Source organism: Kogia breviceps, chromosome 7 (genome assembly GCF_026419965.1).
Source record: "Kogia breviceps isolate mKogBre1 chromosome 7, mKogBre1 haplotype 1, whole genome shotgun sequence".
In the NCBI taxonomy this organism is placed as follows: domain Eukaryota; kingdom Metazoa; phylum Chordata; class Mammalia; order Artiodactyla; family Physeteridae; genus Kogia; species Kogia breviceps.
In genome coordinates, this window is record NC_081316.1 from 76,633,647 (window position 1) to 76,653,530 (window position 19,884).

At 37.0% G+C, this 19,884-nt stretch overlaps 2 protein-coding genes across 8 annotated transcripts in view; both read right to left on the reverse strand.

The window, feature by feature from the left end:
• ZNF143 (zinc finger protein 143) overlaps nt 1-609 on the reverse strand; it is a 57,027-nt gene extending 56,418 nt beyond the window's left edge. The window contains exon 1 of one of the 6 annotated variants that reach the window (XM_067038642.1): nt 505-609. In XM_067038642.1, coding sequence (XP_066894743.1) covers nt 505-600 — 96 coding nt within the window. In that variant the 5' untranslated portion in view covers nt 601-609. The remainder of the gene's footprint in view (nt 1-504) is intronic. The other 5 variants (XM_059069150.2, XM_067038640.1, XM_059069149.2 and 2 more) reach the window with 5 other exon arrangements.
• Nucleotides 610-6,930: 6,321 nt separating this feature from the next.
• IPO7 (importin 7) overlaps nt 6,931-19,884 on the reverse strand; it is a 47,749-nt gene continuing 34,795 nt past the window's right edge. For both annotated transcript variants that reach the window (XM_059069148.2, XM_067038645.1), the window contains 10 exons: nt 19,013-19,141; nt 17,382-17,448; nt 17,177-17,302; nt 16,638-16,735; nt 15,389-15,484; nt 14,416-14,636; nt 14,108-14,313; nt 12,710-12,916; nt 11,002-11,118; nt 6,931-9,969 (listed from right to left, as the gene is read on the reverse strand). In XM_059069148.2, coding sequence (XP_058925131.1) covers nt 9,872-9,969; nt 11,002-11,118; nt 12,710-12,916; nt 14,108-14,313; nt 14,416-14,636; nt 15,389-15,484; nt 16,638-16,735; nt 17,177-17,302; nt 17,382-17,448; nt 19,013-19,141 — 1,365 coding nt within the window. In that variant the 3' untranslated portion in view covers nt 6,931-9,871. The remainder of the gene's footprint in view (nt 9,970-11,001; nt 11,119-12,709; nt 12,917-14,107; nt 14,314-14,415; nt 14,637-15,388; nt 15,485-16,637; nt 16,736-17,176; nt 17,303-17,381; nt 17,449-19,012; nt 19,142-19,884) is intronic.

Sequence of the window (19,884 nt, forward strand, 5' to 3'; positions counted from 1 at the left end):
CGATCTACACGCGGGATGCCGACCGGGCCTTTGGCCAGTTCTGCCGCCGGCGCCCCAGCTAGGGCCTGGTGCCGACCGGGGTCCAGCATCTCAGCCGGAGGAGCTTCGCCTCGGCGGCGCCAGGGGACTCGCTCCGCGCGGAGGTCATGCCGAGAAGCGCCGCCGGGCTCCCAAGGGCTCCACCCTCCTCTCCTTCACTCCCTCCCCTCGGCGGTCCCCTGAGGGAAACAGGCGGGGCGCAGTGCGCAGAAACAAGGGCGGGAGGGGGGGGCGTGCGTCCTCAGTGAGAAAAGCTCCGCCGCCCGAGTGGCGGCCGCGGGTTATTAATAAACTCCGCTTCTGCCCAAGCGTCTCTACCGCGGCCGGCCGTTGGATCTGCAAGGCCTGCGGCAGAGGCTGAGGAGCCAGAGTCCGAGCCCGGGCCCTACCGGGCCCGCGCCGCCACGCTGAGGGCGGCGGCCGGGCGGAGAATAATGCACACTGGGTAAAAACACATTTATATACGAACCTCCGAGAAAATTTTCCAACAATTCCTTCGTCCGACCACCATGCACCAGGACAGGAAACAGCCGCCCGGCCCCTCAACCCCGCAACCAGCATAGTGGGTCTGAGGCCCGCCCCCAGTCTCCATTGGGCTGTCATTACGTCACTCACTGGACGCTTCCTGCTTGCCATTGGCTCAAATTTAGGCGACGCGAAAGGAGACCGCCTTATCCACGCCCCTTTTCCTGACGTCAGCCTCGCCTGGCCTAACAGCCAGCGCCTGAGTGGCTTACCCAAAGTGCGGAACCAAATTTTCTGCTTCTGACTGGTTGGCAGAACCGCTCGTCCCAGCGCGACACCGCCTCACTGACGAGTGAATTATGCAGATTCTGTGGCCCCAGCAGGAGGCGCCATTTTGTAGCGAGGGAGGGAGGCTGGTCCTTGTGACTAACCGGGAGGGAGAAGGGTTCACAGGCGCCATTTTTCCCACAGGGGCTAGGAGGTGGCCTTGGCTCTCCCGGTGGGCTTGCTGGAGCGCGTTCTGGAGACCGGGTGGGCTTTGCCCAGCAATTGCCGAGTGTCGTCCCGTTGGGAGGGAAGTGGTAGGGTGGGGTAGCACAGGATGGGACGCCTCACCGTTCCCTGGGGGCTCTCGGTGCCAGCTGAGGCCTTTGGTCTTGGGCGGAGGCTCTGCTTTTCCGAGAGCTGCTGTATGCCTGTCACTGGCTGCCAAGTCTCCCTTTGCTTTTCCAGTCGCCGGGGCATCATCATTGGTAGGAGGATGAGCCTCCTGCCTCAGCTGAAATTCCGGCGTAGCTCGACAACGGGGCGGTGGTCTTGGACTCTGCTGGGAGACACTGCGGTTGCTTTTGCGCTTTCATGTTCCTTAGGTTCAAATTTTGAAGTCGTCTGTAATGGTGTCGCTAACTTCTTTTTTACTTTCCCTTTTGTGTATGTCGCGAATTAAAGGGAAGTCAAAAGGCTGAGGAAAGCATTGACTCGGTCTCCCCAGTATTAAGAATGGATACAGATTAGTTGTGAAGTTTAGGTAGTGTTTCTTGTAGCTCTCAACCCAGAATTTTTCTAAGCTGTTGGAAATACTAGTCATTTCGGGAGTATTCAGTATGTATGCATATGCTTTGGCAACCAGGCTGAATAAAGATGAGGTAAAGTGTGTTGACTCAAGATTTGTTAAATCTGGTGTTTCAAATGTAGATTTGAGTTACTAGGAGACTGAGAGGGATGGCCCCATTGTAACTGGAGATTTGTGTCCTGTTTACAAAGCTGCACAGAGCTGGATGATGTTTGATCTAGTATCTTTGCATTTCAGGTGATTATGGAATGGCCTAAGTGAGGGTAATTGAAGTGTTTTGATTTACATCCGAGTCCAGTTTGAGATTTTTAACGAGACCTTCTTTTAGGTAGGGAGTGGGGGTCAGGCTGCAGACCCTAACCAAGGTATAGCTGCGTAATTGGTGCCTAAACGCCACTGGAAGGAAAATAGGACGTTGAGTGTCATTTGAATACATAGTCTTTAGAAGTTTAAAGTAGTTTTTGTATTTTATGCCCTTGTAAGAATAAAACATGTGGCACATAAAATTGGATTAGGTTGCTTGAAACTGGAGGAATTGGCTCATTCAAAAGTCTTGTACCCAATGGATAGATTTCCCTTTTTTACAGAGTAGAGAGTTCAGATGACAAACGAGGTGTTTTAATTTATACTTCTTAATTTATACTTTCTGTACATTTAATTTATACTTTCTGTACATTATATCTGTATTTTATAATCAGAAATATTATTAAAAGAATCAAAATACTTTTATGCAGTTTAGTCATTTATTACTAAGTCCTGAACCTCTAGTCTGTTAAAACACGGTAATGCAGAATCTCAAAAGGAAGTTAAAAATCACCCTGTAATAGTAGTTTGCAGTTACAGGACATCTTTTTATCCCCAGGACCTACTGAGTGGTTGTAAACATTGAATGGTGTTGGTGGATAGGACACTATAATTCTAATCTGATTCAGGGGGAAACCTTAATAATGATTTTGTCATAGGTAGTGGATACTTCGTGTTGCAGTATTTACCACTGACTATAGAACAGAGTTCAAATGTACACAGTATTCAGGGCCATCCAGAATCTTCACATTTTCCCTAAATCACTTCCTATCCCTCATATCTTATTACATCTTAACAAATTAATGGCTTGAAAACATTTCACTGCCAATCAGTACTAGTCCATCCATGCTCTTACACAAAGCTGAACCTTTACCCCAGTTTTAAATATGCTAACTTATTTCTAGCCCCCTTCAAAAGCTGTTGCCATCAAGTTTTTAAAAACATTTTTCAGTAACTAAAAACTTCCTGGAGAATTGGTTGATTTTGGCATATTTGTACAATGATATAACCATTAAAGTATTATATGTATAGAAAAAAGATAGGAAGAGAATTCCCTGGCAGTCCGTGGTTAGGACTCCATGCTTTCATTGCCAAGGGCTCGGGTTTGATCACTGGTTGGGGAACTAACATCCCACAAGCCACACGACGCGCCCCCCCCAAAAAAAAAACTGTAGAAATAATGCATTCAACTCTTAAAATAAATTATGTCTAGGAGGTGACTTTGAGTTATCAAATTATTTTCATATAGGTTTATAATTTTATTATGAATTTGTAGTTTTTTAAACACTGAAGAATTTTTCTTTTTTAAAAAAAACTTTCTCTTCTGTTTTTTCTTTTCTTAAAACACTAAAGAATTTAAAACGAACTCTCTCCATTGGAAGCTGTGGCCGTTAGATGTGTCACTCGTCTTACAAACTGTAGCCCCATTTGTAAAGCAGAAACACTTATTTCACAGTGTGACTGGGAGGATATATGAGAATGTAGATAAATGTAGCACAGTGCCTATCAGAGATACTTTTCAAGTGCTTAATAAATGTTAGCCCCTCTCTCTCCAATCCTCACTTTAATGGTCAACTGCAGTGGTTCTTAAGAACTTTGACAACTCCTTTGAGATTCAGATGAAAGCTATGAAAAATATACTAAAGACTTTGCAGTTTCATAGGACTCCTGGACCCAGAATTAAGAGTCCTTGGTCTGTAGAATAAACTCAGTTAATCAGCTTCCACACTGAAAGCATTAATCAGAGCTTAATTAGAACATACTTTTGGAAGTGTATGAGGAAGTTACCTAAAATGTTCCTTTCCAATCTCAGATATATAGTTCTCAGTATATATGCTGATATAAGCATAGGTATAATACAACTGGTAATGTTTTCTTAGTGACTAGTTGCATGATTCCCCTCATTTCAAGCTATCTGTAGTGACTCCAGTATGTGCAATTTTTCCATTTTACTAACTCTTCCCCTGGACCACGTGTTAACCCCATTCATTCATTACATCTTTGAAAATCTTACCCAGTAAGTGAGCTCCAAGGTTACTAGTTGTGGTTAATGTGTGTTAGGTTTATTTTAGTGGGAAACTAAGAGGAGAGTAAACTCAATTTACAAAATGTTATCAATCTAAAGCTCCTGAAGATTCCTCCTGCTACCCACCCAAACTCTGGCACCAGCTAGGGCTGTTTGATAGGGTGATGGGATTTAAAAAACAAATGAGCACCTGGTAGCAAAACAAAATATTGGGGGGAAGAATACTTTCCCTATAATAAGGGGATAGCTAGATCTTAATTTGTATTTAATGAGTAAACATTTCATGTTACTTTTTAGAGAACTTTAAACAAATTTGAGGCTTAAGAAAACTGATAATTGAGATATTCATATATCATAAAATTCATCATTTTAAAGTGTACATACACCAGTAGTTTTTAGTATATTCACAAATCTGTTCAACCATCACCATTATCTAATGGAAAACACTTTCATCATGCCCAGCAGAAACCCTACGCCCAATAGCACTCACTCTTCATTCCCTCCTCCCTCTCCACCCCTGCCCAGTGTACACTAACCTATTGATTTGCTAATTATAGGTCTTTCATGTAAATGGAATCCTGTGTCTGACTTCTTTCACTTTGTTTTCAAGGCTTATGCACGTGTAGAATGTAATTGTACTTCATTCCTTATTGCCAAGTATCTGATTATTTGGATATACCACATTTTGTTTATCCACTCACGAATTGATGGCTATTTGGGTCGTTTCCTCCTTTTGGCTATAGTAATGATAGTATGAACAACTATGTACAAGTTCTTGTGTGGACATATATTTGACTTCTCAGATATCTGCATCATCTGGGAGTGGAATTGCTAGGTGACACTATTTTCTACCTTTTGAGGAACTGCCAAACTTTTACACAACAGATAAGCATTTTGCATCGTATCAACACTGTATGAGGGTTTCGATTTCTCTTCTTCCTCACCAATACTTGTAATTGTGCACCTTCTTGATTATAGACATACTATTATGAAATACCGCATCATGAATTGATTTGCATTTTCCTAAGGACTAGTGATGTTAAGCATTTTTTCCTATGATACTGGCCATTTATTTCTTTGGAGAAATGTCTACTTGAATTCTTTACTGTTTTTAAATTGAGGTTTTTGTGTTGTTGAGTTCTAAGACTTCTGTATATACTCAAGATTAACAGATATTTTCTCCCATTCTCTGGGGTCTTTTCACTTTCTGGAAAAGTGTCCTTTAAAGCACAAAGTTGTAAGTTTTGATGAAGTCCAAGTCATCTTTTTTCTTTTGTTGCTTGTCCTGTGGTGTTATATCCAAAAACTATTACCTATTTCAGTCACAATTTACACCTGTATTTTTTCCTAAGAATTTGAGATCTTCTATTTATATCTTTAAACCACTTTGAATTATTTTGTATATAGTGTTAAGGGTCCAACTTCATGTTCTTACATGTAGATACCCAGCTGTCTCAGAGCCATTTTTAAAAAAGATTCTTTCCTACTTTGGTTTTGGGACCCTTGTTGAAAATCAATTGACCATAAATTTAAGGGTTTATTTCTGGACTCTCAATTTTATTCCTTGGTCAGTATAAGGTATTTATCCTTGAGAATTCCCTGGTGGTCCAATGGCTAGGACTCTGCACTTTCACTGCAGAGGGCACATGTTCAGTCCCTGGTAAGGGAGCTAAGATCCCACAAGCCACGAAGTGCAGCCAAAAAAAAAAAAAAAGTATCCTTACTGGTACTATTGTCATAATTATTAAATGTTTGCTTTAGAGACTGTTTTGACTATTCTGAGTCCCTTGTATTTCCATACAGATTTTAGGATCAGTTTGTCAATTCCAGCAAAAAAGCTAAGCTTTACAAGGATTACACTGAATCTGCAGATCAATTTGGGAAGTATTGCTGTCTTCACAGTAGAATGTCTTTCAATTCATGAACATGGGATGTCTATTTAGCTGTTTTCAGAGTGTAAGTTTTTCACTTTTGTTAAGTTTATTCCTAATAATTTTGGAGATGCTATTGTAAATGGAATTTTCTTAATTTCACTTTCATTGCTGCTGTATAGAAATACAACTGATTTGGGTATATTGATATTATGTCTTGCCACCTTGATGAAGTCATTAGCTCTTTGTGTGTGTCTGGGTTCTTTAGGGTTTTCTGTGACATCACGTCAACTGTGAACATAGTTTTACTTTTTCCTTTCCAATCTGGATGTCTAATTGCCCTGGCTAAACCCTCATGTACAATGCTAAAGAAGTGGCAACAGGGGGCATGCTTGCATGGTTCTTGATCTTAGGGGGAAGTGTTTTTAATCTTTCATCATTAAGTCCGTTAGCTTTAGGGTTTTGGTAGATGCCTTTATTCAGGTTGAGGAAATTCCTTTTTATTTCATTTTGAGTTATTAAAAGGATGTTAAAAGAAACTTTTTAAAAGACTCTAGTAGGAAGCATTTAAATATAAGATTCAAATACCAAGTGTAATTGGCAAATTTCTATCTATACATGAAAGCAGAATCTATAAATACATAAAGGAATTATTACCTGCGCTTTTAAAAAACCTCGAAGGGGAATTACGTCTCAAAAAGTTACTTAAAATATATTCCTCTCGGGCTTCCCTGGTGGTGCAGTGGTTGAGAGTCCGCCTGCCGATGCAGGGGATGCGGGTTCGTGCCCCGATCTGGGAAGATCCCACATGCCGCGGAGCGGCTAGGCCCCTGAGCCATGGCCGCTAAGTCTGCGTGTCCGGAGCCTGTGCTCCGCAACGGGAGAGGCTACAACAGTGAGAGGCCCGCGTACTGGAAAAAAAAAAAAAAAAAAAAAATATATATATATATATATATTCTTCTCATAGTAATAAAATTCTGGATTTCCAGCTGGATGTCTAGTTTCCCTTTGTAAAAACCACATGCACCGAAGTGTGAAGTGCTATTATTGCAAGGGTGGCCAACCTCATCAAGGGTAAAACCTAGAATTCAGGAGGGATACTAATATTCACAGATAATCTCACCAAAATTTAAAATTATATAGAACAGAACTGACATTTTTATAACCAATATGCTTTAATGTAATTTTAGGTCATTCATTTTACAAACACTTATGGAATGCCTACTATGCTTAAATCATTGTGCTAGATCTTCCCAAAGACACGGTTTATATTAATACAATTCCTAATGACTTTTTCTTCATGCTTGCTTCAGGGACTACATCTGGGACTGAATAGCAGCACATAGCCATAGGGCTGCGGTATGGCCACCCCTGCTCTACACTCTGGTCTCTTCCACATGTGAACACAGCAGTCACTATCTTGATAAGGTGTGTAGATTAGTAATCACCATTCTGTTACCTGCAGAGAAATAGATTAACATCCTTTATTTAATACTGATAAACGAATAGCTTTTATAAAAATGGATGGCTTAAGTTTACAAAAAAGTGAAGATTTTATGCTAATGTCAGCCATTAAAAAAGACAAATACTGAAACCCAGACAAAATCAGAATTAACTTGTATAAATTAAAAAATAAGTTATAGGTTAGTGAAACTGTGGGAAAGGCTGTATGTTAAATAAATAAATAAAATCTACATGCAACTAATTACAAGTTTATAAATACTACTCTCGAAAAGTTATCTAAAAGTCCTATAAGCTTATTTAAAAACACTGACACATATCAAGATCCATAATCTATAATAAACTCTAATTTGATGTTATATTTAAGGAAATACTGAAAATAATCGAGGTATATATTTGATGTATTAGAAACTACCATCTGAACAATATTTAATATTAAATATAGTTTAATTTTAAGGTCTTTCATTTCAGTCAAAAATCCATAAACGTAGATTAGTTTGGACTGTATGACAGAGGAGACAATAAAATGTGTTCTCAAATACATGCCAATACATTTTCTTGAAACAAAACCTCAGCAAACGAGAATTTCCATACTGTGCATGGGAATAACTAGAACCTTTATTAGATATGGTTTCCAATAACAATGTGAAAATTGGAATTATCAATTCAAAGAGCAGTGAAGTTTGAAATTTAAAAAAGTAGACTAGATATTAGGTAGGGGATAAAAGGTAAAGGAAGACAAAAATGTTTAATACTATTCAGTATCTCCCCTCTGTACACAATGTTGCATATATACAACTACTCCATTTTAATTTTACTGATTTTATATAATAGTGAAACCCCCTGAAGCAACCTAGGGTTTACAGATGGTGTCCAACTTGGGGGGAAAAAAATTAGAAACACACTTGATTAACAGTTTTCACCCACACATTTTAGACAGACATTTTTTTTCTTTTTTTGCCGATTTTCATAGTAAATTCATAAATATAGGAAATACTTTCACTCCTTCAGTGTTAAAATAGAAAACCAAACAGTGCCAACAGTAGTGGCTTAATTACTGGCATACAAGAAAAACACAACACCAATGGGTTTTCTTCATTATGCATTTTAAATAATGTGTGCATGTTTCATTTTTACAGTTATAAATTTTCCAGTCTGTTTAGACAACAGCACTTAATAGTCTTGAATCCATTGAGATGTTGCTTTCAATTTGAAATATTGTGTGTATACATGTATATAAAAAATAAACCAATGTATGACTCTTCTGACAGATGTTTAATATCAATAAAAGCTTATTTTTGAACATGCAGTTAGAAGAGAGGGAAGCAAGCCAACCTCTCTACATTGTCTTGTTGCTGGCCTGTTTTTGCAGTGGTATCAATAGTGGTTTTTGGAGGGAACCCTGTGCCTTCAGCCTATCTAAGACCAGATACCACCATCAACAAGAGGGGGAGAGGAGATGGGAAAAGGGAGGTGGGCAGGTGTTAAATGTCAATTTTAAAAGTATACATTTTATATTCTTTCTAGGTACAGGATAAAAACAGATCATTGAGGAAAAAATTTATAATTAGGAAAAAACTGCAATCAAATGAAGACATAATAGCCGAATTAAGTTATTTTAATAGATTGCATATATAGATGTTTAGCCATACTCTTTTATCAACTCTTTAAGAGTAGAACTTTATATCCAATTTACATGCTTCAAATATCATCTTTCCTATTTGTTACAGTAAGGTCTTGTATCCAAATATCCACTTGTACACTGAGAGCTTTAAGAAAAAACAGGACACAGAGGGAGTTGCCATTTTTAGCAGCAATGAAATATCACTAACCCCTTTTAACATACCGAATTCAAGTCACTATCAGAGGTGAGTGCACCACAAAGTCACCAGGTACAAAATTGCTAGTTCATTTTTAAATTAATAACTTGAAATTACCCCTGCCCCCCACCCCATTACATCCCATCTTTTTATAAACAGCAAACATTTTGCTATTTTATACATAGGCTAGCAGGCTTGTTTCAATATGAAAGTGCTAATTCATTTACAGATTTTTCTTTTAATCAGTTATGTAGTGCTACAATAAATGTCCAATAATCTACATAGGAACAATCTTTGATGATGAAAATGATGAAGATTGAATAAGGCTATCGATTACCTTATCTTATTTACATATAAAGAATAGATACCCAATGGTGAGGAAGAGACAGAAATTGGACAATACTCATAGGTGTAAAAATTACATCTACCTCTGAGCTTATACTGTAAATGAGACATTTTAAATAGTCCTGTAGCCCATGCCTATTTTTTCCTCAGAAAAAGAAAAGCTGCCTTCATGACATCCCCTCTTGTTGCAGATTTCCACAGTGTCACTTGAACTTTCAGTCAGAATCTTACTTTCTTCAAAAAATAAAGAAAATACTCCCTGCCCCCCAGGTTACCTCCCTCCCCCGCCAAAATCCCTCTGGATTCATTTTCAGTGCCAAGTTGCATGATCAGGTCCCACCTCCTGGGGTTTTTTTGTCCATCTATTGATCAATTAGTTTAGAGTGGATAACGTGAACCAGTTCTGGAACCGCTACTAGGAGGAACACAAGCTCTTCACTACAATCACACTGCAGGAAAGTGGTATAACTCAATTCATCCCTGGTGCTGGGCCTCCAAAATTGAAAGAACTTGGCACAACTGGAGCACTGAATTTGTATCCTCCATGCTTCTCAATCATTTTGGATTCTAGAAAAACAAATATGTGAATGTTTAATAGAGCATTCGATCATCTTACTGCTTTGGAGAAAAGAAGGAATTGACAGACATTAACAATAGCTTAACCACCAGTATTAGCCAGGAAGTTCTGAACTTTGGCCTCTGTTCTCCCTCTAAATGTATAGAAGAGAGGAGTATATTATGTAGAGAAGATGAACTCTCTTGTATGCTACAGGATTCTTAGCCAACTTTGATTGTTAAAAAAGAAAAATCTTTACTCTATTTTGAGTCAAATACTAAATCAGAAGGATCCAATCTCCAAAGGTTATAACAGCTAATGAATCTAATGCAGGCAAATTCAAATTAAATACTTTAGAAAGCTGTGCCTTTTTTATAAGGAGGAACCTCTTTAAATATAAAACTAGTCTGATGCAGTATTAAGACCTCTAGAAAACTACTAGGCTGTGTATTATCTGAAACATCCTGTATTGGAAGGCATACTGAAATGTTTAACGATGAAAAGAAATGATATATGGCTTTAATATAGTTTTTAAAAATTGCAGTTTTCATAACTTTAAAATTTATAATTTTAATGGAATTTTCTACTATCAAACCAGCCCCATGAGATTTAGCGACCTTATCAAAGCTACTGCACACTGAAAGTAGTCTTCAACTATACTTAAAATCAGTAAATTATGGCCGAAACCAAAATTCCTTTTTTCATTCCTACAGATTGGAATGAATTTATCACCTCCAACAACTGTAGCTTTTATGTAATTTTAAATCACTTAATTTAAATTTTAAAGCTGTATCAAAGTCATTAACTGCATTAAAGGGGTTGAGGTTGGACTTCCCTGGTGGTCCAGTGGCTAAGACTCTGCGCTCCCAATGCAGGAGGCTCAGGTTCGATCCCTGGTCAGGGAACTAAATCCCAAGAGTTTTGCATGCTGCAACTAAAGATCCCAGTGCTGCAACTAAGACCTGGTGCAGCCAAATAAAAAAATAAATAAGTATTAAAAAAAAAAAAAAAAAAAAAAGAGGGGTTGAGTTCAATTAACATACCATGGGCTGCTCTTCTTTGATCAGCTAGAGTTGCTATATCCTGTAACTGTTTTCTTTGTTCTTCATTAAGACCATGAGTCAGAGCCTGATACCACACAGGATTACGATTCTGTATAGCTATCAAAAAGAAAACAAGGGAAAAAAGGGCAATAAGACAGTCCTGGTAGTTCTTTTCTGTTCTATTCCCTCTACTCCACCTCCAATACTGAAATTCTGATCTAGTTTATATTCTCCCAATAATAATCTAAGGTATTTTAAATTACTTGTGAAAAAAAGATACAGGGGGAAAAAAATTCTGGTTTAGCATTATGCCTCAAAAATCTAATCAGTCATAATTCTTATCTCTAGTAAACAAGGATTTAGAGCCTAATCCAACTGTTATACAGTAAGTAACAAACTAGGGAAACTAGAAATAAAGTTAACCCAAACCCCTTAAAAGATTCAGAATTAAAGCAACTTATTTTCTTCTGCATTGCTTATTCAAAAACCTTTCTTAGATATATGTACTGTCTTTCCATAGAAAGGTGCTCTGCAGTATTTAAGTTAAAATGCTCACACATTTTTATATTATAGCCTAAATAGCTGTCAAACTCAACCTGTGACAAAGTAATAACAAAATTTCACAGCACGTCACAGGATCAGGTGTTAAAAATCTCAGTGTTTAACAAAAAACAAGCACTACATAAGATGATATATAATAGTAGCAAGTCTATGTATTTCTGTATTTCAATTAGCTATATAAAGGGGTGTGTGTGTGGTGAGTGAGTGAGAAAGAGAGAAAATGTTCTCTATAACATGATTTTCTACTTCTACTTTATTGCATTTACTGTGGATGAGCCTTTTATAATAAACCATCCTTTAGGGATTAACATGTGTTTAAGTATACAAACTACAAAGTCATGGACAAAAGCCAGTCAGTAAGTTCTTGGCACTTCAATCAATCCTTACAGCCTGCCATGTAGCTCAGAAACAATTCCTTGTGTTTCTGCAAGCTTGCATCACAGTTGCTTTGTCATGGGTTTGGAAGATTAATGCTTTGGTTATCAGAGAATTTATTCTACATCAACTTTCATAATGCATAGGAATGATAAAATAGCACAGTAGTTAACTCTGGAGGGAAAGGATGTTCAAATACAGTGCCAATTTTAATTTCTTAAGTTGGGTTAAAGAACACAGATGTAAAAAACAAAAAACTGGCACCTAGTATTCCGTAGCCACACATTGTGAAACAGGAGAAAAGAATAGAGATTCCAAGACCATAAATGTTATATAAATGGTCAAATTCTCAGACAGGTAAGCATGGGTTTAGTCAGGGGGGAAAAAAAGATACACAAATACATAAACACAAGAAACAGACATAACAGTAGATATTTCTGGGGAAAGCTGGGAGGTTAGAAATTAGAAGTAGGAAAAACAAACTGTCATTGTATAAACTTTTTGAACTATACAATTTTCCTATGATGTGCATATTTCAAAATTACAATCTAAATAAAAATAAAATAATAGGATGAGGAAAATACTCTGAATCTCTACGGCAACAGTAGAAGTAACTTTGGTTACTTTGCCTAACAATCCTAAATCAGATTTTAGTTTGGGTTTGATATACCCAAAACCCCTTCTTTAAGGGGCAGACGTAAATAAGAACAGATTGACTCAGGAAAATGGATCATATGGAGCTATCTGAATTACATGTAACAAGTTAACTTACTTTGAAATATAGCTTTAAATATCTGATACTCATCAACAGGGTTATCTTCATCATCAATGATCGTGGAATAGCCTTCCAAGGCAGTTTCTTCAGCGTCATCTTCTTCCCAGTCTTCATCATCTCCATCTTCGCCCGCCTGCTTAGCCAGGATCTCCAAATATTCTTGTCCATCTTCATCAATATCATCTTCATCACTCCCCAGTTCCTCTGCCAAGTCATAAAAAGGTGCTCTTGTTAACAATGGAATATTCTGTTACTCACTGAAAGTGATCATTGTTGGTGAATTACAAATCACAACTGAATAAATTCAAGGAAGAGTTCCAGGAATTGGTGTTTAAATACATATTCAGCAATAAACAGAAAAAAAAAAATTCTCATAGAAATCTAAGAAAACTAACCACAACTGTTAGTACTATAAGTCTGAAAAAGGACTGCATAATATGAGAACCAGCATTTGGTGTGCTCTGAGACTTATGGTATATACCAAATCAAATACCAACAGTAAAGTAAAATAGTTTGTTATATCCACAGAATACCTTTTATGAGATTTTTTTTTTTTTAAAGGCTGGCTGGCTAAGATAGTAAATGACAAAAGACAAAAATGGCAAGTGTCATATTTTGAAACCATTACAATAATTTCTTTTAAACAACGTCCTATCAGTTTATATTCTTATAGTCTATACTGTCTTACAGGTGAAATGTATTAGCCAACATCTAATTAACTTAATTTTACCGTGTAGATATAGCTAGATTTTAGCACTAATAGACAGACGTTTACTAACACTAAAAACCTGCCAACAGGGCTTCCCTGGTGGTGCAGTGGTTGAGAATCCGCCTGCCAATGCAGGGGACACGGGTTCGATCCCTGGTCCAGGAAGATCCCACATGCTGTGGAGCAACTAAGCCCGTGTGCCACAACTACTGAGCCTGTGCTCTAGAGCCCGTGAGCCACAACTACTGAGCCCACGTGCTGCAACTACTGAAGCCCACGTGCCTACAGCCCGTGCTCCGCAGCAAAAGAAGCCACTGCAATGAGAAGCCTGTGCACTACAACAAAGAGTAGCCCCCGCTCATCGCAACTAGAGAAAGCCCGCGTGCAGCAACGAAGATCCAACACAGGCAAAAATTAAAAAATAAAATTAAAAAATATATATAAACACACACACAAAAACCCTGCCAACACTGGAAACTATATACGCCTAGAACTGCTTTACATAATGGTGATACAGCTGAAAGTTCCTGCCTTCATGGACCTTACACTCTAGTTCTATGAATGAATGAACATGAAAGCATTTGGCTATGATACCACATTTCTTTAGGACAAGGGCTAAAAGAACAAGTCCAGTGATATTTCTAACTAGGTAATAAGACTGGCTTCCTCCATTGCAAATCCCTTACCCGTTTCATCATCATCTTCAGCTTCATCATCATCATCACTGTCATTCTCGTGTTCTGCATGGCAGGCATATGCTCTTTTTAATCCATTAAATAAAAGAATAAAAGCTGGCAAAATCTGTCCAGAAACCTGATTTAAAACTTGTGGTATTTGTTCCATATCAATAAGAGCACATAGGCCCAGAACACACATCTTTCTGTCATGAAGCCTAAAAAATAAAATAAAAATAAAATATTTCCTTCTTTTCCTTTAAAAAAGATTTTGCAGAGTTCCTTACAAAGTAAATAAAGATCCAATATATGTCACTTACCCCAAGAAACAATCAACATCATTAAGCCACTGTGTAATAAAATGATTTGTAACTGGTTCAACATTATTAGGGAAGCGAAGATTTTCTAAGGTGTTGAGAAGTAGGTGTGGATTATAATACAAAGCTGCAATGGCCACTTGTAGGCACATTGTTCGAAGTTCACTTGTCTTCACCTCTCTTGTCAGTCTCTCTAAAGCTGCTTCCACGAATAAGGGAATACACTGTAGAGAAAGATAGCAAAACATTCCAAAACTCTAAGTAAAGCAGCCGTTAACTACCCACCCATATTAACTTTCTTGTTGCCTCAACTAACCCCCCTTCCATTAAATGATCCAATTTTTATTGCTGAGCCAGTTCAGTGGGAAATCCAATTTTAGAGAAAAATTAGTCTTCACTGAGCTATTAGAGCCCCACCACAATAGCAATATTGGATTCAAAATATTCCTACTGACTAACCTTATTGTGGTAATCATTTTGTAATATAAACATTTATCAACTCATCACACCGTATACCTTAAACTTATACAATGTTATCTTTTAATTATGTCTCAATAAAGATGGATTTTCAAATTCCTGTTGAAACTGACCATGGAAATTTAATGACTAAATCTATCTTATTGCAAAGTGATAGTGTGGCAAACAATACTCTCACAATATACTTAAAAAAAAAATCTTGTCAAAACTTACCTTGCATAACAAGTAGCCATAAAACTTGCCAGTCATATTTCCATACATATTAAATATAGGATCATTATTAAATATTGGTTAAATTTTAAATGAACAATTTTAACATGTTATCTAGGTGTCATAATAAAACAATTTTAACATGTTATCTAGGTGTCATAATAAACAATGAATTATTAAATAATAAACAACATACAAAATATACAGAACAAATGCCCAAAATAAAAAAGTAAAGGGAAAGATTCCCTCTCTGAATCCTCCAACATGAATCATGAATAGCTCCACTGACCTGGTCAATGCCACGCCCTTTGCACTGCAGAATGATGACCTCTAACAATTTTGCTGCATGACATTCTGCATCTTCTCCTGCAACTCCTGTAAGAACCTGATCAATACAAAATATAAACTGCAAGGAGGTGTCACAAAACCTTGAATCAGTCTATAGCTGCTGAAGTATTTAAGGTATTCTAATTAATATGAGTGACTGCAATAGTCATTGTACAGACTATAGTCTAAAGCATCCATAGGATTTGGAGTTATTCGTCTGTAATACTGGTCTACATAATCAAAGCACATCCCATGTAGTGCCATTCTGAACCATAGCAAGTTGACAACCACTATGTCTAAAAAAATACTGACAATGGAATGTGAGATGAGCAGGAAGTAGAGGCAATCTGTTGATGGCAAAGGCTGTCTCCAGACAAGAAATAAAAGCATGGACTTGATGTGCTCATTAGCACTAGAGGAATGTAAGGGTTAAGGATAAGGGTTTTGGAATAGGAAAGTAGATGGTATAGATATCTCTGTTCCCAGAGTATTAACATAAACAATATAATTTGGCAATAAATAATAACATAACTAGATGATTATTTTGTGACTAAGTGTTCAGAAAGGAATGACATCGATGAGGACAAACACATCTAAAAACGTCATGAAGAGAAATCATTTTTTAAATGCCTGGTGTTGGGACTTCCCTGGTGGCGCAGTGGTTAAGAATCCACCTGCCAATGCAGGGAACACGGGTTCGAGCCCTGGTCTGGGAAGATCCCACATGCCACGGAGCAACTGGCCCCAGGCACCACAACTACTGAGCTTGCACTCTAGAGCCTGCGAGCCACAATTACTGAAGCCTACGCGCCTAGAGCCCGTGCTTCGCAACAAGAGAAGCCACCGCAATAAGAAGCCCACGTACTGCAACAAAGAGTAGCCCCAGCTTGCCCCAACTAGAGAAAGCCCACACGCAGCAACAAAGACCCAACACAGCCATAAATAAATAAATATATTTATTTAAAAAACCCAAAACCCAAACATTTATAACTCCAATTAAATGTCAGAGGGCAGACATAAAACAAATACTTGTCAAAGCCATTACTGAGAGATCTAGAAATCAAAGCCATTTTCAGTTTATAACTCTTAAAGCCCTTATTCTGTCAGACCCGTATAATATGCTCACCATAATGTGGTACCACATCTCTTCACAATTTTGTACTTTTTATAGCACCAGCCTCACATGCTTATATTAACTAAAAGTGACCTACCTTTTTGCACATACTGTATATCATTTCAAGGTACTTGGTATCAGACAGAAGTGTGTCTGTATCAACTGTTACATAATTATGAAGCAGAGGCATCATATCTGTATTAATAAAAAGCATCAGTTAAGTATCTTTACTAACATGTATGCTATGTTTCTGAAAAAATCTCAGAAAAAGAAAAGCAAGTCTGAATGTTCTGTCCCTAAAGTTCACTTTTAATTATTCATTTATAATTAAATGTAAAAATGAGGCTATTATTAAAGTGCATTCCTTCATATTTAGTAGTTAAAGATTATAGAAAGAAGACTGACATGGGGCAGAAGGTAAGAATGTGTGTTAAAGAAAAAAATCTCAAGTGATAACTAAATCAAAATGGATAATGGAAATCAATGGTACGGGTCATCTTTGAGCACTAATTCCTACTGATAACTTATCCAAACAACAAAACACTTAGATTAGAATATTCAAAAGTCTGTATTCAAGTGATACACTAAAATTGAATGGGGAGGAATCCTCAGTATTTCTATGATGACTTGACTTACCTGTAAAGTAATCAAAGCCATCTTGCTGAAAAACCTCAAATACCAGAGGTAGTAGCTGCCACATCTGTGGAGACACTTGTTGACATGTCAAACTATGTGCTAAAGAGAAGATCTCCTCGTAGAATTCTAAAAGAGAATACTGAGTCATTAGGACAATGCTTGCTCATATGAAATAGTAGTGTATTCTTAACACAGAGGTATATACCTAAGACATGCTGTTGTAAAACAGTTCCAATGACCTGTAAGCAGATTCCTTCAAGCTGCTGGGTTATCTAAAAGAGAAAAAAAAAAACATATGGAATTGTAGCACACTGAATGAATTATTAAACAATGTATAATAATTCAATGCATTTCAATGTAAAGTCAATATTGTGAACAAATTAATATTTTAAACCTTTGTTTCAAAATGACTCACATTATGAAATTGTGAATCAATATGGGTATGAAATTTAATGAAATACCATTACAATGAGACAAACAAAGAAAGAACATGCATAGTTTACCTATAAAGAAAAAATTTCCTGGAAAAATGCAATTAAGTATGAAAATAAAGGAGCCACATCATTCTGCAGAGACTAAAATCTTTTTGTGTGTAAACATAGATTAATTCAGGCCAGATATAATTGAGTGTAATTGAGATGTAAATAAGTAGCTTACTGAAAAATTATTTAAAATAAGGCACTATTCCTACCACTCCCAATAGTTTTTAAGCCACCTTCATTTATATAATAGTGAGCTAGGCCCCAAAGTCATACAAGATAGACAGAAAATACAAACTCCCCTTTTGTCAGTATGGTCCTCAATTGGATCCCAAATCCCTGAAAGTCATCAGAATGTTTAAAAAGTGGGGGAGAGGAAATGAGATAAAATTTACTAATCAGATATAGAAGCAGTATATCCATTTCAAATACATATACTCAATACATCTTCAACTCTTCAAATACAGTAAACAATTGATTTGTTAACCGTAAGGTAGCTATAGGATTCATGGCTTCTAGCTATCTCCAATTATAATCTACAAAAAAAAAATAGTTTACTGAAAATCTCACGTTGCAAAAGGCAGTTTGTAGATAATCTGAAAACATGATTTATAGATTTAAATATCTGCATTGTAATTATAAACACCAAATTTAGAACAATGCTTACTTCTAAGGGAAGGAAGTAGGGAAATGAGATTAAGAAGTGGTGCCCTAATGGTTCCAATTACATCTATCTGAAACTTTTTCTTACTGGAAGTCTAAGGATATACCATAGAACGTTAAATTCAGGTGGTAAGTAAGGGGTACTGGTTAGTTTTCTATGTTTTTTACTCTTTTCTTTTTAAATAATTCCACCTTTAAACTTCATGATTACAATTTGCTTACCTTTCCAAAAGACAATAGTAAAAGAAGAAAACTACGAAGATGATGGTGATGGCTGCACAACAATGTGAATGTACTTAATACCACTGAAATGTACAACTAAAAATGGTTAAGGTGGTATATGTTATATGTATTATACCCTAACTAAAAAATTTTTTTATTAAAAAGGAAAACTAGGAAGAATGTTTTCCTAGGAATCACCATAATTTTGGATCTGAAAAGGTAACCCTAAGAGGGAGCCAAAACCCAGAGCCTTGTGGTAAAGATACGGTGATACAAATACCTCCTCCTATTCCTTCTAAAATATCTGTAAGGTACCTACACAAGGGTACTAGTTAAAAGATAGCAAAATCAAGGTATGTGAGAAGATGACCAGAGAATAGATAAGTCAGAGCCCTCCAAAAAGCATAGAACAGCTGATGAAGAATGGCTTGAAATTCCCTAAAACCTTTACAACACTGGATCGTTTTCTTACTTCTTTATGATCTTCAACTACACTAAGAAGTGTGTCGATGGTATTCAGGATTCCCATAGCAGTAACTGCTTTGTCATCACTTCCTTCTTCATCTGGCCCAGTCTGGATTACTTGATTAAATGTCATTGCCTACATTCAAGAGAATGTAATTAAGGTTTGCCATTAAAGCAGTATAAACACATTTTTGTCTAAAACTTAATTTTTAAAATGTTCTCACTGGGACAGCACCACCGATCAGCATTTCCAAATCAACCAGTATTATTTAAGAGCTTGGGCTCTATAATCAATGGTACTGCTCTGCCACTTACTAGGTCACCTTAAACAGATTACTTGACCTCTTTTTCCTGACATCTCCATAGATACTGTGAGGCAAGGCATAGAAAGTGCTTAATATTATGAATATTTTTATTTAAATTACTGGCTAACATTTGACAATGCCCAAATACTAGTCATCAGGGTTTTTGTTGCCATTGAATTCAATCATTTTGAAAAATTCTGAGCAAAGTCATTAGTTATGAGGAGTCATAATAATCAGCTTTTTATAATGCAATATACTTTTAATGAACACTACTATATTTATCCAAATGTCTTTTACCCACTTCAAAATCAGCTGTTAAAAATATCCACAGCAAATACCAAGAGTTAGATTCTTCAAACCTCAGTATTTAGCAAGAATATAAACTGCAACAAGTAAACCACTGTATAGAGAATATGAATGGATAATTGTTGGGTACATGTCCATATTTTCTATTACCCTTAAATAATTTACATTGTTAATTCGCAGAAGTTCGGGGCTATGTACAATAGACAAAGGTCAACTATGAAATAACTATTTATACAAATTTCACTTTAAAAATCTGCTTATAACTATT